A 25,519-nucleotide genomic window follows, 5' to 3' on the forward strand; every position below is an offset into this window, starting at 1 on the left:
ATCATGCATGGCACGGAAGGTTCCCCTGCTTAAACCAGCACATGTCAAGGCCTGTCTTAAGTTTGCCTATGACCATATTGATGATGCAGAGGAATCATGGGAGCAGGTTTTGTGGTCAGATGAGAGTAAAATAGAACTTTTTGGTCATAATTCCACTAACCGTGTTTGGAGGAAGAAGAATGATCAGTACTATCTTAAGAACATCATCCGTACTGTGAAGCATGGGGGTGGTAGCATCATGGTTTGGGGGTGTTTTTCTGCACATGGGACAGGAGGAGTTCACTGTATTAAAGAGAGGATGACTGGGGCCCTGTATTGTGAGATTTTGGGAAACAAGCCCCTTCCTTCAGTCAGAGCATTAAAGATAGGTCGTGCCTGGGTCTTCCAACATGACAATGGCCCGAAGCACACAGCCAGTGGCTCCGTAAGATGCATAACAAGGTTCTAGCATGGCCTAGCCAGTCTCAAGACTTAAATCCAATAGAAAACCTTTGGAGGGAGCTCAAACTCAGTGTTTCTTAGCAATAGCCCAGAAACCTGACTGATGGGTGGGCCAAGATCCCTCCTGCAGTGTGTGCAAACCTGGTGAAAAACTGCAGGAAACGTTTCATCTCTGTAATTGCAAACAAAGGCTACTGTACCAAATATTAAAATTTGTTTTCTCAAGTGTTACAATATTTATTTGCAACTTATTTGCACCTGTATCACACAAATAAGTCGTTAAAAAAATCAGACATTGTGATTCCGTGATTTTTTTTATTTTAGATGATCTTTTTCAAAGTAGACATGCTCCTACAATGGACATGCTCCTACAATTAAAATTTCAGACCCTTCCAAGGGTGTGAAAATACTTATTTTCTTCACTGTATATGTGACACTGACATTAACGTCTTCTGTTACATCACTAAGTATAAATATACCTTCATGATTTGGCTTTTATCCTTCTTTTTTTCTCCCCAGTCGATGATGATGACGAAGATGCGCCCATGATTAGCGGCTTCTCAGATGATGTTCCCATGGTCATTGCGTAGCGCAACCTTCCTTTTACGAATTTCTCCCTTCCCACTTAATTAGAAAGAAACATGAAGAAATGAGAGATAGATATTTTTCAAATATACAATGCACTTTTTTGAACGCGCAATAACTTATTTTTTATATAAAAGGTGAATATATGTATATGGGGTCAAAAAAGGACTTGAGGCTGTGTTGGACACGGAGGCATACTGTGAAGAATAAGCGCGGCGTGGAACGATGGACCCTTTGCGAGTGGTCCATCACGTAAAGCCAAAATATTTATCCAGAGACTTAAATATAGAATGCAAAAACATCCAAACACGTGTATAAAACCAAATCCAAAAACGAATAATAAATACAAAAATGGCAAATGTTGTTTTAAGCAACGACATACACCTTTTAGCCCAATGAAAGACATCCATTCAGCTGGAAATCACACATCATCTGCAGGAGTTGAATTCTTCACCTCTGTGATTTCCATTTGGGAACATTCTGAACGGTACATGCATTAAAAGCAGCACACTCGTGACTGCTTAGGTAGATAGATGTTTTTTTTTGTTCCACCACCAGCACACTGTTGTATGTTTGTAAATTGACGCAACATGTGCCAAGATGATTGGATAATTCCAAGCTCCGGGGATTGATCATACCTCGCATCACGACTACTTGTAAATATTGGCTTTTAATACATTTATCTTTGTATTTCTGCACCACATTTTGTAAAATTTATATTTTGATTTTTTTTTTGTTTTTTTTTTTTGTTAATTGTTCATCCCCAGCTTTTTGCCATAAATGTAGTCATCATGTTTGGAGTTCTCAGGGAATTGCGTTGGGTACCAGCAAAGCACCACCGTCATCAGCGTCGTGGGTTCAGATCATTGGGTGATAGCTCCTGTTAGGAGTCGCTTCCAATATTTAGATGCAGATTTTCTTAGGCAACCCAACTCCCCAAATAAACACTTGCCTATTCTGGGATTATGTATATAATGCAGACTGATAATATTTCTTCCAAAAATTAGATTTCTTGTATAACATCATCTGTAAACAAGTTACTGTTTTGTTTGCATTACATGAACGAAATCTAGTCTAGCATGGGTTTTTATACTATCAAACCTTTAAATGGTTATTTTTTCACGCTGCATAAATCATACAAACCAGTTAGTTGTCTATAAAATTGTTACATCACCAAACAATATTTTAACACTGTTTATTTACCAGTTGAACCAAAATTTTGGGCAGTGACTCATGTTTTGTCTTTCACAAACACAGCTGCTGCTTCGGCATTTTAGATCATATAGATAGAGTTCAACCTCAATTCTTTGCCGATTGTCCATTCAATTTTTGCACTTTTCTACGGCCAAAGAAACGCCAAATACAGTTTAATTTATTGTCATTAAACATAACAATGTTGTGCGGCATCACATTCTGTAGAATGCCGACCAAACTGCTGGTGATATGATAGCTGAGTTCTGGTGGGTCAAAGCAACTGTAGGCAGACTACTTTTAAATAACATTTAAATGATTTCTTTTTTTATTTTTTAACTTTTTGACAGGCTCTACTATTCTGGCAGAGGTGGTCCTTCAAATCTCAAATTCGTTATTGTCCGGACAGGTTAATCTGAGGTTCATTGTTCCATAAATCTGGAGAAAAAAAAACTCCCCCAAACATACACTGTATAAAAATAATACACAGTGCTAAGACTAAATGGAAATAAATCCAATTTAAACAGTAAGTCATTATTTACATGTACACATTTATTTGTACACGTGACAACAATTGGCTTTTATTTTGTTTTAAAGAAATGAGTAACTGTTTACTTTATTAATGCAAATGCCGTATGAATACCTAACTAAAAAACGTAAGACAGCGGGTCAGTAAAACACAGTGTTTCTCACTGTGACAAAATGAGCGTACCCCATTATTAAAAACAAAAAACTAACATAGCATAATGTAGATCAAGTAAGTGATAATTTGCTAAAAATGTAAAGAACCGCGCGTATGGATGGTTTTTGTTGCACGGCCATTAATGTGTCAGTGTTGAAATATGAAGTCACCAATGTCGCGACTTCCTTGCCCGGTCTGACTGTATGGTAGTCTTTCAACTGCAATGTTGTATGTAGCCTCTGGGCTCGAGCCGTTGGGTCTTCTGCTTGATTATGAATTTTTTTGTTTGTTTTTTTGGTTGGTTGTATTTTTTTTGTTTTTTGTTTTTTTTTTTTGGTTCCTGTTGAAAAGTCCTCATGAATGTATTTTCTACTCATGTCCTTCTTCCACCGATGACTTTTATGTTCATTTTGATTCATTCTTATCGCAGGTTTTTAAGTAACTATTCCAGTATGGAAATGCCTCTACAACCCACTTTCTCTTTTAACAATTCATAGAGCCCAATTGTCAGGCCTACAAAAATCATCACGGTCTTGGCTAGCACTTTTTTTTCCCCTTTTGGTTTTAATTCCTGAACTATTCATGTTGTCTTTGCCTTAACTTTTTTTGTTGTTGTTTTTTTGGGGGGGAGGCAATTATTTTGTGTTTAATCTCTGGAATCACTTTACTGTATGTTTTGTTTTGGTTTGCATTTGACCACATAATGCCTTTTAAGACACATCAGATGTCTATATATTAACGTAGGGTAGAAATGTTTCACATATGCATACATGAACATTCATTCACACCGTGAAAGATGACGCTATTAACAGGGCTTTTTGTTTTTCCAGTTTTGTCAAATCACTGCTTCTTTCTTCTACCAGGGACACTTTTTAGCATTTTTAAACCTCATGTGCAAAGTCTAATTGTCTTTGGCCATTTGCACCCCACTTGTCTTTGTCGAATCTTGTCAAAAAGTTTGCTTCAAAATGTTTGGCACGGACAACTGGCAGTTTCTTTGATGATATTAATGTCTTATTTGCTTATCTTGGAGGTTGCAAGAAAAAAAATGTTTAAGAAACAGTGTGAGGTGTTTTAAAAACCACTTTTGAAATAAAGGTGTTTAAAATTCTATTGTCATTTTTACAATGAACTTTGGTGAGGGAAGTGGAGGAAAACTTTTGGGTCAATTGGTTTACTCATACACAACACTTGATTAGAATTTCAAATGATTGTTGAAACTGACTTCAAACATCCATTTATACAACATAATACACATGTATTATACATGTCATATGAGCTGCACGTTTTCCTCCCATTCATTGCGTGGAATTCATTTATTGTAGGTAAATGGTGTTGGATGTGTTGGGTCAATTTGGATTAGACAGTCTAGTTGGTTGATCTGTTGTGTATCCCAACCAATACGAACCATGAGTTAATAGGATACTGGGAAGGTCAATTAGGGTTCAAGCTTTGAGCTGGGACAGCGAGAACCAAGACTGTACAGTGGGGCAAATAAGTATTTAGTCAACCACCAATTGTGCAAGTTCTCCTACTTGAAAAGATTAGAGAGGCCTGTAATTGTCAACATGGGTAAAAATGACATTGTTTGATTTTTAAAGAATTTATTTCCAAATTAGAGTGGAAAATATGTATTTGGTTACCTCCAAACAAGCAAGATTTCTGGCTGTCAAAGAGGTCTAACTTCTTCTAACGAAGTCTAACGAGGCTCCACTCGTTACCTGTATTAATGGCACCTGTTTTAACTCATTATCGGTATTAAAGACACCTGTCCACAATCTCAGTCAGTCACACTCCAAACTCCACTATGGCCAAGACCAAAGAGCTGTCGAAGGACACCAGAGACAAAATTGTAGACCTGCACCAGGCTGGGAAGACTGAATCTGCAATAGGTAAAACACTTGGTGTAAAGAAATCAACTGTGGGAGCAATTATTAGAAAATGGAAGACATACATACATAAATTCTTTTTAAAAAAATCAAACAATGTGATTTTCTGTTTTGTTTTTTGTTTTTTTCCCCCACATTCTGCCTCTCATGGTTGAGGTATACCCATGTTGACAATTACAGGCCTCTCTAATATTTTCAAGTGGGAGAACTTGCACAATTAGTGGTTGATTATACCACTGTATGTATATTTGTATATCTACAGTGAGGAGCAAAAGTATATGCACCCATTGTAATTTTGTACGTTCACCCACTTAGAAAATACTACAGCTCTGAATTTTCGATCATATATGCATTTCCATTCATAGAAACGTAATCTGGAAAAAAAAATCCGGAACTCGCATTGTATGATTTTTAAAAATAATTTATTTGTAATTTATTGGGGTTCGTAAGTATTTGGACCCCTGACAAAATCAGTGCTAATATTTAGTGCAGCAGAAGCCTTTGTTTGCAATTACAGAGGTCATACGCTTTCTCTAGTTCTTCACCAGGTTTTCACATATGGAAATAGGGGTTTTGGCCCATTCCTCCACACAAATCTTCTCTAGATCTGTCATGTTTCGGGGCTGTCGTTAAGAAACACGAAGTTTCAGCTCCATCCAAAGATTTTCTATTGGATCGAGGTCTGGATACTGTCTAGGCCACCCCAGAACCTTGATATGCTTTTTACCCAATCACTCTATGGTCAGTTCTGCTGTGTGCTTTGGATCATTGTCATGTTGGAAGATCCAGCTACGACTCATCTTCAAGTCTCTGACTGTGGCAAGGAGGTTGTGGCTCAAAATCTGAATCTGGGGATGGTGTTCTTGGGATTGTATTCATCATTCTTTTTCCTGCAAAAGCGACGAGTACAGGGTACCCGCGGGTTATTAAAAGTATTAAAAAAACATTGAATTTAGTTTTCCATTATTAAAGGTATTAAAAGTATTAAATTAGCTGTTGTAAGTCTGGAATTTTTTCACCGTGGTCTTAATTTTCAAGAACATCTCAGAGCAACCTAAATTATATCCGTGACGAAGTTTTTTTTTTTTTTTTAATCCATAACGAAGATGACGCATAGAATTTTTACGATGCACTGCACTACAAATCGAAATGCAATTCGTGCGTGCCAAACCACCACAACCGGCAAAACGGGGAATCCATCCACCTCTGCATCGGGAATGCGTCCGTTTGTCGGTGGAAGGAAAACCCTGCAGGCAGACGTATTGTGGATTCTGAACACCAAAACAGACCACCATTCATATACTTCAAATGAGTCCATTGGTGATCTGTTTCGGATATTACGTCATTTTTGGTCGGCATCGGCTGTCACAATGTTGGTCATATTGCGTTTTGTTCCAGAGGGAGCGTTCCCGATGTCTTAACTGTCTTTTGTAACGAATGTTCAGTTGGCAGAAAAAAACGCACATTTTCTTAATGTTTAAATAGTCTACATATTTTTATGACCATTATGAATGCATTTTCACAATGAAATAAGCTGGAAAAAGTTTGTTAAACATAATGTTGCTCAAATCGTGTTTTTTTTCCCGGTGGGAGCATTACCGACTTCGTAACTGCAGCCAATTTAAGCTCATCAAGACTTGAAGATAGAGGTAAAATCGGGCCTAAAAAGTCCAGCCTGACCCGAACTGGTCCGCGGGTATTAAAGCCCGACCCGCGTTTTGTGTGATAACATTTGTGACGATGTCTGCATAAAAGCTTGTCTTTTATAACGAATTCTCAGTTGGCAGAAAAAAAACGCACATTTTCTTAATGTTTAAATAGAATACATATTTTTATGATCATTATAAATTTATTTACACAACGAAATAACGCTGGAAAAGTTTGTTGAATATACTTAAACAGATGCGGTTGTGCGGACTCGCAGAAGGGAAGCAGGGCCGGCCCAGGCCATTTGGGGGCCCTAAGCAAAAAAATGCAAAGGTGCCCATATTTTTGGCCCACCATTTCGTCACAGTGTACTGTGAAACCCATACATGCAATCCAACCCATACGTCCATATTTTGTATATTAATCAGATTTTGTTGCACTGCATACTTCAAACTTCTCAGCCCAAATGATTGTCAGTACTTACAGTAGATAGCGCCAAACCTTTTTCTAAAAGAGGAAAGAAAGAAGTTAAGGAAGAACTTTTATTTTTTTTAAGCTTGTAATCAAGTATCAAAACTCACAAAAGTCAAATAAAGCAAACTGCAGTAAACAAAATAGAATATAAATTAAACATTTGCCAGATTGGGGCCCCCTAGTGGTCAGGGGCCCTAAGCAGCTGCATAGTCTGCGTATAGGCTGGGCCGGCCCTGAGGGGAAGATTAAAAAGGGCGTATAGGCACGCTCTGGCTCTGCAATGACCATACAGTGCCTTCTTTTTTTTATCCAAATTATTTATTTTATAACAAGTATTCCTTAGTTTATCATTCATACATCGTTAATATATAGTTATTTCAAAAAGTTAGCGAGAAAGAACCCTGGCCCGGCCCGACGTAATAATTGACATTTTAATTTTGGTCATGTTTTCAGTTTAATTTAGCTGTTTCCAGCTTGCTATGTTTATAATTGCGATGTTTGTTTACCGCTTTTCCTCTTACTGTGAAGAGGGAGGAAGTTACATCGGCCGCCGCTATGATATTTAAGTCATCAGCCATCTGCTGTGACCCGGTAATTTAACGCCTGCTTTCACGCACACTGCTTCCCATGTCAGTCGACACGGGAAATTGTTTTCACACACAACTGCTGCACGGTTAAGTCCCGCGATATTCCCGTTGTTTTGGAGTATGTGATAGGGGCTCAAGTTACATCCAGATACATTAGGTTGCAGTTTATGGGTCATGCAAAGGCAGTGGATCTGCTTAAACATTTTGGTTTGCCTTTCGAATGAATGTGAATTTCGCCGTTTTAACTCGAGAGTTAGCCATGTTCACTGGGGTCTTGGCAGGTGCACTAGCGGCTAGCCTGCTACAGAAGATGGGTGGTCTGAGTCCTGTCCTCCTCCTCTTTTTGTCCATAATTATTGTGTGCGTGTGTGTTTAAAAAAATTCCGACAGACTTTATAATGTTACTTTAAATGTGTTTTAATTGTATCTTCAATATATGTGCATTCTTTTGTCAAACACACTTAGTAATTGAGGTTAAATTTGATGTTCAGTGCTTTATTTATTTAATATGATTCAATATAATCTAAATAATGGGTCTGAGAAAATTATTAATTTTCAGTTGAAATGGCATTAAAAAAAGGTCTTAAAAGTCTTGAATTTAGATTTATCAATCCTGGGGGGACGCTGGAGTAAAGTTTGCACCAAAAAGTTCTACTTTGGTCTTATCTGCCCACATGACTTTCTTTCATGACCCCTCTCCATAATTCAGATGGTCCGTGGTAAATTTCAGACGGGCCTTCACGTGTACTGGCTTTAACAGGGGACCTGTCTAAGCAATGCATGATTTTGAACTATTGCACCGTAGTGTTCTACTGACAGTAGCTTTTGACCAGCTCCTGCGTAACTCTAGACTGAGCCCTCCCTTTTTCATTATGAGTAAAGCCCCATGAGGATTTTACATGGAGACCCAGTCCCAGGTAGAATATCAGTCACGTTTAGCCTTTTCCATTTTCTAACATTTGCTGCAACTGTTGATTTATTCTCACCAAGCAGCTTTCCAATTGTCCCATAGCCTTTGTCAGCTTTGTGGAGCTCAACAAGATTTTTCTGTAGTGTCTTTCGAAAGCTCTCTGGTCTTGCCCATGGTAGCAGTTGGATTATGACTGACTGTGGTGTGCACAGGTGACAATAATGAGCTCAAACGGGTGGTGGGTTGGTGGTTACTCATGTGGTAATGGTAGACTGACAACTCTTTGTGTGTCATGATTATTGCTGATTCTCAGGGGTCCAAATACTTATGAACTCCAGTAAATTACAAATAAAATATATTATGCATATATATATATATATATACTTTTTTTTTTTTTTTTTTAAATCATACATACATACATTTCTGGATTTTTTCCTCCAGATTATGTCTCTATGAGTGGAAATGCAACTATGGTTGGAAGTTCAGACCTCTACCTATTTTCTTAGTGGGTGAACATCCAAATCACAAAGGGTGGAAATACTTCTGCTCCTCACTGTGTATATATATATATATATATATATATATATATATATATATATATATATATATATATATATATATATATATATGTGTATATATATATATATATATATATATATGTGTATATGTGTATATGTGTGTATATATATGTATATATATATATATATATATATATATATATGTGTGTGTGTATATATGTGTGTGTATATATATAACATGTATATATATAGATGTGTATATATATAACATGTATATATTCATCCACAAGAGGGCAGTAGATACTTAAGCAATGCTTGACCAAGATTTTATAATTAGGCAAATTGTTAATGGGCAAAAAGCACAACGGAAATGATTTAAAAGCAACAGCTCTCATGGATAGTTTAAACAGAGTGACTGAGAAGGTCAATAAATATGGCGGAAAACACAGACAAGGCTGAAAAAGCCGTTTCTGCTGTTGCACCCCTCTTTAAAATACACTGCTGTATTTTAAGCCAAAAGAACTGTTGTGTTTGATAGAACAATGTGTCTATATGCTGCCATAGCAGATTTATGGCGCAGTAAGTACCCGAACTATTTTTAATTTGTCTGTTTCACACGGGACACCCCGTTTACAGATGTCGCACAACCGCTTTTGTTTCAACCCAGCCATAAAAAGAAGGTAAGTAATCATATTTATTATTTGAAATGCCTGTCATTTTTAGCTTAGAATCATTAATTGATGTCTAGTATTTAGTTAAAAAGAAAAGAAAAAAGAATAAGAAATTATTCACTCGCATATTTAAAACTTTTAAACAAATTACATTACAACGAAAAATTGGCGTCTGAAAAAAGTCACGGATATCTACCTCATAACTATCGCTTAGTTGTATTTTTTTCCATTACTGTCGCATTTTCCCCAATATTTTAGATGATGAATAATCGATCCAAACAAAGAAAAATGGGGAAAAAAACATTTAAAAGGGTAAATATATGAAAATGAAGATCTTGACCACTCCTTGATGTCTGCCATTTCCGCATCGCGACCCTTGTCATATTACTATGTTTCACCCTTAAAATTCCCCCCAAATCCAGCTGTGACCATTCACAGCTGTGTCTTGACACTCGGTGATACATGCTACATGGAGTTTTTGGATCGAAAAGAGGTAGGTAGTCGATAATATCTCATTAAAATCGGGGCCTCTTTAATTCTGCTCGTGCGTGCTCTCGCCTCCAGTTAAGGTTTTTCTGTTTAAAAAAAAAAATATTTTTTTAAATGCCCTCCTGTTCAAAATTTTTCTTCCCCCAGAAAATTGAAATTTTAAGCTTTCCAATGATGTATCACACATGCATATAGGACAATTTTGAAAATTGGCCAAATTGCGGGTCTCAGAGTGGAACTTCAAGTCACCTGAGTGTTTTCCGCCATATATATACAGTGTGTATATTAAGTATATAAATAAATACATGGATGAAAGAGCCAATAAGTGAAAGAGCTAATAAATAGGTGGAAAAGCGAGATTTGATCTTCAGCAGCAGGAACAACAGGAGTGATTATTTTATGTTTCTATGTTTATTCAGAGCAATGACAACTCTGTGGTACAAACTGTTCATAAGTCCGTTTGTTCAAGACTGTATAGACCTGCCTGTGGTAGTTAGCTGGAAGAGCTGGTTCCTGGGTGCGAGGAGAGCCTGATGATGCTGCAGTATCCTGCAGTTACTGGTGCTGAATATATCCTCCGGAGATGGAGGGCAGCCAGTCCGTCTCTAGATTGTGGTAATGACCCCCTTTAGTTGCTTCTTCTCGGCCACATTTTAACTGGAGGACCACAACGTGATGTAGTAGCTCAGCACAGATTCCACCAAGCAGATGTAAAGCCCACCAACGGTATAGCACAAAACCAGGATAAGGGTCTCTAATTTTGGCCACCTGGATAATTTAAAACTCAAACTGGTTGCACAAAAGCAGGCCCAGTTAAACCTGGACATGTAACCTTGGTGATTTAGTCGCTGCAGCTAGCCTACTCCATAGCAGGTTAACAAGTGCCACTTTTGGATGGCTCGACAGCCAGTCATCGTTATCTTCTTCTACGAATAAGTTCTTGTAGGCTAAATACATGTATAGCACTATGCTGCCTTATTCTGTCGTGCATTTTGATGAAGCGCAGAAATGTAAAAATCCTCCATATATGATTTCAAATGAAATACAGTATAACATTTCTATTGACAGCTATGCTAGTCCTGAATCCAGAAGCTCTTTAAAGAGATCTTATCTTTCAGCAGATTGTATTACAGAATGTTAGTACTGTCAGAAATTAGTGGTTTATTTCAAATTTAGTTTAGTTTTTTTTTTTCTACATGTTTAATATCCAGGTATTATAACTACATTCATTTCACTTGCTGTTTTTCTTGTAGGTTTAGAATCATCACAGATTATATTCCAAGACATATAAAAAGTTAGTATTTCAGCAATAAAAGGAGGCAGGCTGTTAATTAGGTTTTCCAAATGTTCAGAAAGACCCATACAAACTTCAACTATCTATCAATTCATCCATTTGTTCTTACCCTAGCGTGATGTTGAATAATAATGAATATTGCAAGTTGAATTGTTGTCAGCTTTTTGATTTAGATGTGTCTCAATTATACTTAACATAACCTGATATAACAGCAATTCTATGAACCACATTAAAGCAAAAATACATACTGAATAGTGGAAAAGTCATCATCCGCATCCTTTAACTTGTAGTGACTGTTTCTATGGAGTATATATATTGTATATGTTTGAGCTACGTCCACATGAACCTTTTCATGCATGAATTATGCCCCCCCCATTAAATATTTTTATTACTTTTGTATATGCCAAGGGCAATATTTTGCAGCCCCCATTTGACACCCAGGTTATAAAATTAGTGTTTCCTGCACATAGTTTACAATGGGCAAAAAAAATTATATCAATAATTTTAAATAAAATCAATGAATTAATTGAAGGATCAATTTGGAGGGAAAAAATATTTCAATAGTAAATTATTAAAGAAAAAACCCTAACTTTAAAAAAAAAAAAAATTACATAAACTGCAATAAATTGAAAAGAAGAAGAATACATTTTAATTTCTCCCAATTGAAATGAATTGGATGTCTATTGCTGTCAATAGGTGTTTTCAATATCAATTTTCCTATTTTACTAACTACCACTCTGTGACCTGGGCTGGCATTCAATGAGTTAAGCTAATGATAACTTTTCAATAGATGTCCACTGTAGTGACCACTGTCCCTGAAGGGGGTAACATGATTTATATGGGAGGGGGGGAAAACCCACACATATCCTTTGTTACTTTTCTTGTTTTAAGCATGTTTTTGTCAATAGAAGACAAGTCTACAAAAACAAACCACTTGTCTCACTCTCCAGGGGTGAAGATCTTGGTCAAGAGGTTTTTGTGACTTGCTATTCTCAAAGGTCAACAAAGTAGACTTAAGGTCAAGAACTGATGAAAGCCAGCAATGGAGAGCGGAAAGCATCAGAGGTAGAGAAGACAAAGCGGAGTGTGCTCAACCAGACAAAGCCTGCTGATGACTGCTTTACCATTAGGCTGTATTCAAAGGCCATTGTTGGCAAAGTAGACAAGGATGATCATCATCTCAAAGGTTGTTCAAGTGATGTTGGCAGTTTTACAACTCACAAGGGCAAGCACCCAAATGTAGTTGTTGTAGCAGTGATGGCAAGTGATGCACAATGCTTTGTTACTGTATTTCAGTACATTTTCAGGCAACTTTACGTCTGAGGAAAGTTGGGGCAACATCCTATTTTTTTTTTTCAGTTTTTCTTTTTTTTTCTCTCTATACTAAAGTGTACTTGAACATCCAGAACATTAGATGGCAGTGGGAACCTCTATGTTAATGTCAGACTGGAAAATGAGCTCTCCGTGTCTGGGTATTTATGCCCTGAAAATGGGAACACACCACAACATAGTGGGAAAAATGAGGTGCAGTGAATAAATCCCCAAAAGAAAACACGAAAAACTATTTAAGAGGAGAAGAATACAAAGGAGAGAGATGGTCATATCAGAGCAAAGTAAAATCTGTGGCAAGTTAAGACATTTAAGGAAATATTGTGTGACGAACCATTTGTAGCGTTTGTCATCACTGTGACTGGTGGCAGCCAAAGAAAGAACAATGTGCTTACTGTATACATTTTGACACCAAATAAATTAAGGTATCACTTACAGACTTTGCACCACTAAACATGCAAATATTGCCAATGACCATACCTTAGTACCTCAGTACAGAAATAGACACATCCTGAAATATGCTGATGATACAGTCATTATCACTTAATTACAGAAACATGAATCCCAGCATGGGCCTTTGGTCGACGAGTTTGTTAGTTGGTGTGACAGATCTTTTCTCCAACTTAACACCTCTAAAACTAAGGATATGTTTACAGATTTTAGGAAAAAACGACTTGCTCCTCCTCAACACACTCGTATAAAAGGTAGCAGTATTGAGGTGGTAGAGCAGTATAAATACTTGGGTACTGTGATAGACAGTAACTCAAATTCGATGCAAATATAGAGACCATCTGTGAAAAGGGTCAACAACGATTGTACTTCCTAAGGAAGCTTAACTCTTTTAATGTTGATAAGGTTATCTTGTCTTTGTTCTGTAAATCTTTTATTGAATCTGTTCTTACTTTTACTTTTATTGCCTGGTATGGAGGTATCAGCCTGAAGGAGAAAAATATCATCAACCTCATTGTTAAGGTGGCTGGTAAGATAATACGCTGTCCAAAGTTGTTTTTTTACCAAGTACGATTGGGCTGATAAATTTGCACAATTCTTGCATCGAGATGCGAAGCTGTCTATAGCATTTTTTTTTTTTAATTATAGTCTTTGTTATTTTATGTGTATAGTATGTGTTATCTGTTGTTGTGTTATCTGTGTGCTTACCTGCTGTAAGATAGGTTTCCCCTTATTAGGGGACATTAAACTTGAACTGAACTTACTTTTAACAATTTCATAGACAATACACTTATAATCGTGGAAGTGAGTACGGGTGATAGGGAGCATGAAATAGTTTCCTCTTCCTAGAGAGGGGCATAATAGAAAAAAAAAAAAAAAATTGAGATGCACTTCTTTACATTGTCTTGCCATGTCAGCGTAACTGGCCAAGGCAGACGATTGCCCCACAGAGCATTGCTTCTGTTTGAGGTTTCTTCCTTTGCCTCCCTCGACAAGTGTTTGCTCATCTGGGATCCAGTTGGTTTTCAAGTGTAAAGTGCCTTAAGAATAACCTCTGTTGTGAATTGGCACTGTATAACTTGAGCTGACTTAATTTGACTCAAGGCTCCAGCAAAAGTCAAATTGATTTACAATAAAGACTTTCTGTTTTGGGGCTATAGGCATTTTTGGTTGTTATTTTTTCTTTGAAAGAGGGGATTTTATGTGTAACTGGTGGTATCAAGTTTATTTTGTTCACCTATGAAGTAAAAATTATTTCTTTCTTTCTTTCTAAAAAGTATTTTAGAATTACAAAGGATTCCATTAATATACTTATGAAACGTGTATATACATGTATAAAATGTATTTAAATATAGTACAAATATCAATAATTTTTCCTCAAGTACAGGTAAAAGTACCGGTACTTTGAAAATATACACCAATAGGCATTATTTTTGTTGGTTGTATAATGGTTTGATTAATGATACTACACAAGCACTTTTTTGTTTTGTTTTTTTTGTTTTTTTTTTTGGATAGCATCTTTAGTGCTTTTTAGTATGTTAGTGATATGGCTTCAACTAATGACTATTTTTTAAAATCGATTGATCAGACGATTAATTGAAAACAACAGTTTAATTGGATAAAGTTTTTAGTGAAAGGTATGAGTATAAAACATAAGAATCTCTCAGTACACAAATCAAACAAGTCCTGTTCATTCAAATAAATAAAAAAAAAAATGCTGCTAATTGACTTTTTTTTTTCTGGGCAAAGCGCTGATAAAAATTGTGTCAATGTTTGATATTTTTTCTTTAAATAAACTAAACAACAAAATTGAATAAGTAGGAGGAAGACTGTAATGAATCAGTTTTCTTTATCCAACAGTTATTTATTATTACAATCCAAACTTAATTTCAAAGGACTTTAAGCTGTTGTATGAATGGGTTTATGTGTGTGGTTTTTTCATTAAAAAAAAAAAAAAAGTGAGACAACTTTACTATCTAACAATAACTCAAGTGCTAATATGCTTCTCAAACACAGTACCAAGAGACACTGACAGTGTATCACAAAAGTGAGTACACCCCTTGCATTTTTGCATAGATTTTGAGTACACCCCTTGCATTTTTGCATAGATTTAAGTATATCTTTTCATGGGACAACACTGACAAAATGACACTTTGACACAATGAAAAGTAGTCTGTGTGCATCTTATATACCGGTTATAAAGTTAATTTATTTCCCCTCTCAAAATAACTCAAAATATAACCATTAATATCTAAACCCCTGGCAACAAAAGTGAGTACACCCCATAGAAACTACATTCCTAAATGTCCAAATTGAGTACTGCTTGTCGTTTTCCCTCCAAAATGTCATGTGACTCATTAGTGTCACTAGGTCCAGGTGCGCATAGGGAGCAGGTGTGTTCAAATTTGTAGTGCAGCTCTCACACTCTCTCATACTGCTCACTGAAAGTTCCAACATGGCACCACATGGCAAAGAATTCTCTGAGGAGACATATTGTTGCGCTACATGAAGATGGCCAAGGCTACAAGAAGATTGCCAACACCCTGAAACTGAGCTGCAGCACAGTGGCTGAGATCATCCAGCATTTTAAAAGAGCAGGCCTCAGGTTGGTCATCCAAAGAAGCTGAGCACATGTGCTGAGCGTCACATCCAAATGCTTTATTTGAAAGATCGTCGCAAGAGTGCTGTCAGCATTGCTGCAGAGATTGAAGAGGTGGGGGGTCAGCCTGTTAGTGCTAAGCCCAAAATGAACTGATGAAACTTTTTTTTTTTTCATTTTCCCAGAATGAAATTTGATGCAATCAAAGCAAACCACTCTCCTGCATATTAATGAGAAATGTGGCTGTCACAACCATCAAGTGAAAAAGACCAACAAGAAAACCTTGAAATGACTGGAATATAATTCTAAATACAAATGATCTTGCAAACCAGAAAAAACACAACGTTGAAGATGAATTCGGAATCAAAAAGATGATGAGGACATTAAAGTCAAAAACAGAAACTACAAAACAGGGTTACTGTTTACTGCTACTAGCACTAGTACTTTCGGTATGTAACTACCGTAGGCTTTGCAAATATGTGTTGTCCCCACATAAAAACAATAATATACAGTGGGGAGAACAAGTATTTGATACACTGCCAATGGGAACCCATTGGCAGTGTATCAAATACTTGTTCTCCCCACTGTACTTTTTTTTCCCCCGGTGTTTGAAGCTGATTTTCTTCTCAATAAATATTATGCTGCCTCCTGCCAATAGCTACCTCGGATAGGCTCCAGCACTCCGTGACCCTAATGAGGCTAAGCGGCACAAATAATGAATGAATGAATGACGATTATGACTCAGATAAATTTCAAACTGTCATCTGAGAGGCCAACCATTCAATTTACAACTTCAGTGATAGAAAAAATAGACATGCATTTATTTGAAAGATTGAAAATAAAATTTGGTGCAGTATCTGTTAGATATACACTGGTATGAAAAATAATTAAGTGATCCCTCTGCCTAAGGGGACTTAAAGAGCAATTGAAACCAATTTTTACCAAACAATATAAGTCAGGTGTGTTCCCAATCACTGATGAGTGGTTTAAAGCTGCTCTGCCCACTATAAAACGCACACCTGGTAAGAATTGTCTTGATGAGAAGCATTGTCTGTTGTGCATCATGGCTCCGTCAAAAGCGCTGTCTGAAGACCTGCCATCAAGGATTGTTGATTTGTATAAAGCTGGGAAAGGATACAAAACCATCTCTAAAAGTCTGGATGTTCATCAATTGACAGTCAGAGAGGTTGTCTACAAATGGAGAGAGTTTGGCACTGTTGCTTCTATCCCAAGGAATGGCCAAGAGTTCAGCGCAGAATACTCAGAGAGGTGAAAATGAACCCTAGAGTGTCTGCTAAAGACTTACAGAAATAATTGGCGCAGTCCAATATCTCTGTGCACACATCAACTATATGTAAAACAATGGCCAAAAATAGTGTTCATGGGAGGACTCCACAGAGGAAGCCACTGTTGTCTAACAATAAACATTGTTGCTCGTTTAATGTTTGCAGAAAGGCACTTAGACACCCCATATAGGTTTTGGCAACATATTTTGTGGACTGATGAAACCAAAGTTGAGTTGTTAGGGAGTAACACACAATGTCATGTGTCGAGGGAAAATGGAACAGCTCACCAACATCAACACCTCATCCCCGCCGTGAAGCATGGTGAAGGGAGCATCATGATTTGGGGCTGTTTTGCTGCCTCAGGGCCTGGACAACTTGCAATCATTAATGGAAGTATAAATTCAAAAGTTTATCACAATGTTTTGCAGGAAAACCTGAGTCCATCTGTCAGACAGTTGAAGCTAAAAGAGGATGGATGCTGCAACAAGACAGTGATCCAGAACACAGAAGTAAATCAACTTCAGAACGGTTTCTAGAGGAACAAAATACAAAATCGAGTGGCCAAGTCAAAGTCCAGACTTGAACCCCATTGAAATGCTGTGGCATGACCTAAAGACAGCGATTCATGCCAGACATCCCAGGAATCTGACTGAACTACAGCAGTTTTGTAGAGAACAATGGGCCAAGATTAGTCCCGATCGATGTGCCAGACTGATCAGCATCTACAGGAAGCATCTGGTTGAAGGTTTTGCTGCCAAAGGGTGGGGTGGGGGCGGCGTGGTTAATAAAACTGATGGTTCACTTACCTATTTCCCCCCTATCCTCATTAAAATATGAAAACCGATAAATGTTTGTGCAGTTTTAGTCAAAGCAGACACTGTTTTTACATTTGTCTGATTTTGACAAAGATCAGATCACATTTGATGGTGATTTTATGCAGAAATGTGAGAAATTCCAAAAAGTTCACACACTTTTTCATACCACTGTTCACTGTATTTTTAAACATACTATACCAATGTTTAGGCCCAAGCCATGTGCTCCTTGAATGAGCTGAAATTTGTAAACCTTTGTTCTGATCATTTGCAAGTTCTTAGAAATCAATTTAGTGGTACAGCAGTGGTCTTGTATCCGATTCACTGAATTTATCATGAAAAGATGACTTTTTTTTTTTTTTTTTAAATTACCAGTAAGCAGATACCTGAGTATCTAGGGTTCATAGCCACTCATAAAATTAATGCTTTGTGATCTGCCCAGCTCTGCAAATCTGGCTGTAAGTGAGCAATTTTGCCAGATGGCAAATGGCAATTAAAGTAAAATATAGATTTACACTGTTCCCTGGTTTTTCTTGGCGTTGCTTTTTAATGGCTGACTGTTCAGTGGATGTTTGTGTTGCACTGTCCCTGCTGTTTTAAAAGCAGTTCAAAAGGAGGAACGCTATTATGTCAGAATAACTTTTTTTGACCCCACAAACCTATGTCATTTCCTCAGGCCATTGCAAGATTTGTGTGTCTAATGCAACTTCCCGTGGCTTCAACTTCTAACGCCACCCATGAAGTGGTCAAAGGGTCAAAGGATCGAAACATGATGCGAGAAGAGCAGCGAGGAGGCAAGGAATAATCTCGATGATAGATGTGCAATGTGTTGACTCCCATGATTGTTTATTGATGTTTGTTTGTGTAGAGGTACACAGTACTGTATGTGTGGTAGTGGAGGTGCTGTATTCTCTTTTTCATGTATAGTGCAAGAATACATACATCCTATTTCCACAGCTTCCTTCATCCCTCCCCCCCTACTGAACAGAAAGGATGCATTTGTTCTCAATTTTGTGCCATTGTTCAGTTTTTTTCCATAGAGATTCTGCTTACTTTCAGATTCCATCAATACGGGTGGGTTGGACAAAGGCTGGACTATATAGTTCAGCCGAAACCACGAGATGCAAACAGAGGTTCCTTGACTTCGGTATGTTACAGACAATGACAGCAGTGTAAGTCAGACGATTGATCATTTTGATGGTTTGCTGTTTGGATGGATGTCAAGACAAAACAATACCAAACAAATAAAAGGGTAGGAGAAGTGACCTGATTAACTATTGGCTTTCGAGAGAATGAATATGAGCTTGTGATTTCTTTTTTCGGGACTTGGATTATTTGACATTACTTTTTGACTTGCAATAAATGTTAATCATTTCTCATATTGAAACAGTTCAACAATTTTTTTGATTGAATAATCGATTAGGTGGTTCGAATAATTGGATTACAAACATGCCTTGTGTAATAAATTTTAGGAGATGTAAAATGAAAGAAGTGTTTATAATATTTATTTTGGCTTGCTAAGATTGCACTTTCAAAAGGGAATTAAATGTGAATACAAAATAAAATTCTTGCGTGTTTCTTCAAACAATGCAGAATTGCATTCTCTTTTCACAAGACATTTCACTACTACCTAATACAAGTAGTATTACTGCCTATTCCTCCTGAGGGGACACCATGTGGTAGGGGATTGCGAATAACCAAAAGAGAGGAAGAGAAGACAGATAGAACTGTGTGCACGGCGAGTGTGCAAACAATTAGGTAATGTGTAGTTGGAATTTAAACAAAGACGTCACAAAAGCTCCTCTTTCTGAAACCATTCACTCATATTCACATGTATGGAGAATTTTGTCTTCAATTAACTCTAAACAGAAACATCAGAGATGTGGTGGGAACTAAAAAAATGTTACCCCTAAGATACTCCCTTGTTACAATAGTATACATTATCTAAACCTTTGTATTGCAAAGCACTTATGTCTGCAACTTATCATTTCACCTCGGTTGTTTTCCATGTAAAATGAAAATTGCAAATGTAATTCAGCTGTACCATTACTGAAGACATTAACTGGTTCCTGAAGTAGTTTGGTAACCCGATAATTCTGTAGAGACCGGTTTTACATGTAAATGTCCTAATCCGTTCCAAGTACTACTAACACGCCACATTTAATTTTATAATTGGGTTAAAACCAGAATAAAACAACAGCCAAACACATTGGAATCATTCCATATTGACTAATCCGAGCAAAATGACCGGAAGTACCTTGAGTGTCCCGCCGCCCCGCCCACATCACACAGCTATCATCAGCTAACCTTACAGTTTACGGAATTCACCAACGGAGTTGGACAGTTTTTGTTTTTGTGCATCCATATATTTTTATGATGTTGAATGGACATACATGTTCCGTCATAAATTATGCCAAAAACCGTGTGAAAATCCAACAATGGAAGAAGAGAGTTTGTGAAATATACAAGCCTTTACTGCACCAAGAATGCCCATGTTAGATACCGTAGAGTTTCCATCGATTTCCTGGATGCGCAAAGGACGAAGAAGTTAGGAAAAAGTGAATTAAAAATATCAACAGAAAGGCCATTGATCCAAAACACAACAGCAGGGTGAGTTTTGGTTAATAATACTGAATTTCGTTGCAGTTGGATCGTCTCATTGACAGTTCTCTTTTTAAATATCATGCTCACCAGCAGTAGTTGTAAACGCAGGTAGTAGGCTACTGGGTGCTTAATATTTAATCGAATGAACAATAACTGAGATGATGCAGCATGTGCAGATGTTAATTGTCTCAAGCTACAAATTGTATTTCTTAATTTGGGCATCTAACATACAGACTAAGGTAATTAGCCAGCTAGCTGGACTACCCTGCCTGCTGGTAACGTAGCTAGCTGGTTACATAGAAAGCCTTTTTTTTTTTAAATCTGCCCCAGTGGGAATTTCGATGGTGTATTGCTGGGATGACTTTATGATTGATTTTTGTTTTTCTTGTTTTGACATTTGACAATTTGAAAATGAATGTCATATTTCTTTCTTCTGTCTCCCTAAGCAGGGAACAGTAGGGATGGGAATCGAAATCCGATTCCAATTCAGAACCGGTTCCGAGTGTTTCGAGGCCTCGACATCACAATGAAAAAGCCTTAACGATCCCTTTAACGATCCCTAAAGACGCATATTGCGTCGTGACGTGTCTTGTTGTCCTGACGCATCAAACTAGCATGGCGCCAAGAACCACTCGCTCCAAAGTTTGGCTACACTTCACCAGGAAAAAGTGTGAAAATGAAAGGTTACGATAGTTTAGCACGAGCGTTGCCGCCGTAAACATAACAATGACGTAGGTTCGAACGCTCGAAAGTGTGTCTTCACTTCACGAGGGAAAATTACAACAAAGCGACTTGCAGTCATTGCGAGATGGAAATAACTGCATCAGGAGGGAATAGACTGCACTGTCCTCACCGAGACGCTAAGGCTCAGTCCTAGCTATACAGCTAGATAAACTCCCAAATGACGATGCAGAAGACGTTGGTATAATTTGCTGACTTTATTCAACCATCACTTGAAACTAAAAATAGAAATGAAACAAATCAATTTCGTCCCCAATAACAAACAGGTTCGCATCAACGTAAATCAGCGATGATTAGCTGCTAACACAGTCATACCAAACAGTTAGCATGCGTTCGCTAGCATTAGCACATCGTTTAAACCACTACACAACTGGATTTAAGTGTCCGATCGCGAGTGGAAACACACAACAACAACACAGAAGATGATACATACAGGCGTTGGCTCTGTGGATATTTTACAAACATTAACAAAGAACGTAGGCTCGTGGCAGTGTTTCCCTTTTTCACTAACTCGCTCACTGGCTTGGATGCGGCATTTCTTCTTCTTCGCGCTCTTCTTCGCGTGAGGAAGCGCAAGGGCGCCACCACTTGAGCGTGAAAGCGCCATAAAAACTAAAAGGCATGCATTCCAATATACTGGTAAATAAAAACAGGGGTCCCCAAACTACGGCCCGCGGCTCCATATTTGGTCCAGCCCCCTGAACAATTCCAGAGAGCATTTTGATTTTTTTTTTTTTTTTTTTCTCCCTCAGTAGTGTTATTTATTTCCTGGCCTTTTTCAGTGAATAACTCAGAGAGGGTTATTATCTATTTAATTAATAGTGCTATTATTATTTATTATTATTATATTATATTATTATTTTTATTTTATTTACTTTTGTTCCATGAAGAATCCACAGAGGGTTATTTGATTGTGGCTTTCTGAAAAACAAAATTTTTTTTTACATTTCGCTCTCCTGCAATCGTCACACTTTTTCTGTTACAAACTGACCCCGGCCTCTCATCAGAGAAGGGAAAAGTTATTTGGCCCTCACAGGAAAAAGTTTGGGAACATTGCCAAAGGCAGAACAATGACTTATATGCCAAAATATACCAATATTTTTTATTTCTATTAGAAAAATGTTTCAGTAAAATGTTACACATTCTTGTGCATTTGCCACTTATTGCCACAGTTAACATTGAGGCTTTGGGCCTCTTTTGACCTCGTTGTGAGTTTGTAAGGTTGTGACTTCTGATTAAACAAACTTGATGCCAATCAAAATGTTTGCTCTTCTTTTTCCCGAAATTAGAATCGATAAGAGAATTGATAAAGAATCGAATCGTTAAGTAATATCGATAATGGAATCGGAATCGTAAAAATCGTATCAATTCCCATCGCTAGGGAATAGTGACATCTGTCCTTGCCCCGCCCAAAGGACGATGTTTCGGACCCCGTGCAGTCAACGCCTCGGAGGATAACAGTTGTGCTGCTGAACCTACTCATGCAGAAGATGATCTCAACAACCTGGAAAATATTCGTCAGCATAGGTGTGATGTCGGCATCCATTGGCCAGACCTCACAGATCACAACTACGTTTCCACAAAAAAGATTTAGATGACAATGACTGTAGGTTTTTCACAGACATAGGTGTCAATCTCCAACACTCCCCTTTGTTTGCCATACAATCACAGTTCACATTTAAAACTCTCCCATGTCCCTTCCAGTTTTTGCAGAGTCAATTCAACAATATCTTGGCTGTCAATTGTCTGTGGGAATCGGACAGGTGCTCTAAGAATTATGTGCTCATTGTCAGGTAAAGTGTGCAATATTTGACCTGTCCATTCAGAACTCAGATCATTTTTACCCTCAATATAGTTGAATTGAGTTGTCCCTGTAGTTGGCATTTTGTTGATCATCATATACCAGACAATGGAGGGAATACTCTTGAATGCCAATAAAAATGCACACAGTGCTTGGTTGCAATTAGCTAGCGAACGTAACAATTCATAGTTCTCCATGTTCTCTCAGTTTTTAGTGTTTGTTATGGAAATAGCATGTTCTTGTTTTCATCACCAAACTAATTACTATAATCACTGATAAGATACCTTCATCTGTAACTGGAGGCCACTGTCGAATATAATCAATGCATCCATCCATGGTGCATTACTTGGAAACGCACATGAAATCAAGGCTGCATTGAATGACGCTGAGCTGCTACTCAGGTGTTTAAACACTCCATTTATGGCGGCCAGCGCTTGATGGCGACATACACAAATCTCTACTCTGATTAGTCAATACCTAATCTAACTGTAAGCATTGTGTACTTAAAGCGGACTAAGACCAACGTTTTTGAGTGGACCAGAGTTCATTTGTTTGGTCCAGACTGGAGTTCAGGTACGCATTCACATTTACAAAACGAAGCGGATTTTTTGAGAAAAATAACTTGTGGAGCCATGAGGGAATGAACTGACTAAGCCTAATGTATTTACATTGCAATTGGCTGGGATTGACTGCCTGCATACCCGATACAAGGCTCAGCTCTAATCGGCCATTTTTGGGGGGTCTTGGACAATGCTCCTTTCTCCTATTATCTCGGTCTTCCTTGCTCTCTGTGGAGGTCAGGTTACCTAAAAGTAAAAAGCCGCCCACCGCCTCTTCTCTGTCTGCAACACTTCTCTCCTCCAACATTCTGACTTATAATTACTGTCTCTAGTGATGCCATAGATATCATCAGTCAAAGATTCATCCACCCCAACCCAAAAACGGGCACTAGATACGGTTGACATCAAATCAAAGAGGGTTTTTGTTTCAATAAATTTCATGTAATACCCCAATGTCATACTTCGCCATTTCTAGAAGTGGGAGGGAACAGTGTTTGAGGGACCAGGTGTTGCTGTGTGTGCATTCTCAGTGTCACTGTGTGCATTGCGAGGACAAAGACAGTATTGAGGAGACAGACATAGAGCAGGGAGCAGCACAGGATACTCTTACAGACAGCCCGCCATTTGTGCCAAGTTCACCCTTCATCCACACAACAGAGACTGTGTTCAGTTTCCCCCCACTGCCAGCTTTGTTCAATCTGGCTCTTTCCCTCCATCATTTCCATTCTTCTTCCTTTTTTGTTTATATACACCAGAGGTGGCTTGCCTCAAACATCTCAACTTTTAAGAGGAGACCAAGAACCAACAGGTTAAAGAACATACTTCAGACTTAACCATTAAAAATGCTTTAATCTTCCTTTGAAGGTATGATGGGGTAGAGAAAGGAATGTTCTCTGAAGAAACAATACAATCTTTAGACAAGCTGTATGCATTTTACTTTAAGTCTGCATTAAACTGCTCAAAAAGGGTCTTTAGTCCAAAAGAATGGTGCTTGATGATTCACACCATGAGTAAAGCCTGCAAACAGAATATTATCACTAGTTACATGGATTTTCCTTATCAAGTAACTGTGCTTTTTCTGTATAGCGAGCACCTCTGAAGAGGTGAATGCATAATATCAATGAAATCCCATTTGGGCGATATTTCTAATATTTTCACAATTTTAAGTATTTGCATAAGACGTGTAATCCAAATACATTTTGGTAATGATTAAATGCAAGTTTGGGACATTTGAGGAAGAACACTTTTAAAGATTATTATCATGATTGTTTTTTTAAGTTTTAGACGGGCCCCTTTGGAAGACGCTAAAATATGATAACAGATACCTGCCTCTGCAATAGCGTATCGCCTGAATGCTATTTTTAGACCACAAGGCTGCGTGACGTCACCATCGTAAACCGGAAGCGGGCCAACATAAAAACGCGCTCGCATTCAAGCCATGCAAGTACTGCTTGTTTTCTGTCGGTAATCTTTCAAAAAAAAAACATGCCGAGTAAACACTGCTGCTATGGAACTCGCACAAACGACTCTAGACATTACGACCATCCACATCTGAATGATGTTTTCTTCATACTTTTCCTGAAGCCAAAAACCCAGAGGGCAAAAATGGAAACAATAGATCAACTTGTGCGGATGTCCAAGAAAACAGTTTAACGCCAGCTAGCTGAAGCCATTCACCTTCGTATGTAGTAAACATTTTGTTGGGGGCCATGGTCCAACAGATGACAGTCCCGATACATTGCCTACCAGGAAGAGTAAGCCATTTTGATATTTCTACTTATGTTTTAGCGGGGTGTTTTGACGTGCTGCTTCTGTCTGACAATGAATGACCTGGAAAAAAAAATATTTATATATCACAACAGTCATGTAGGCCGATTTTTCTAAAATATGGATATTTAAATAAATTAGCCATGTTTGGCCTTGGTCTTTCATGCCTACAGGGAGGCTCCAGATTTAACA

At 37.8% G+C, this 25,519-nt stretch overlaps 1 protein-coding gene across 1 annotated transcript in view; it reads left to right on the plus strand.

Moving 5' to 3' along the window:
• The window catches only part of sorl1 (sortilin-related receptor, L(DLR class) A repeats containing), a 96,753-nt gene extending 92,743 nt beyond the window's left edge, over positions 1 to 4,010 (plus strand). Inside the window, exon 48 of the mRNA XM_057839623.1 lies at positions 961 to 4,010. Coding sequence (XP_057695606.1) covers positions 961 to 1,031 — 71 coding nt within the window. The 3' untranslated portion in view covers positions 1,032 to 4,010. The remainder of the gene's footprint in view (positions 1 to 960) is intronic.
• The last annotated feature ends 21,509 nt before the right edge of the window (positions 4,011 to 25,519 follow it).

Source organism: Corythoichthys intestinalis, chromosome 6, assembly GCF_030265065.1.
Source record: "Corythoichthys intestinalis isolate RoL2023-P3 chromosome 6, ASM3026506v1, whole genome shotgun sequence".
NCBI lineage: Eukaryota > Metazoa > Chordata > Actinopteri > Syngnathiformes > Syngnathidae > Corythoichthys > Corythoichthys intestinalis.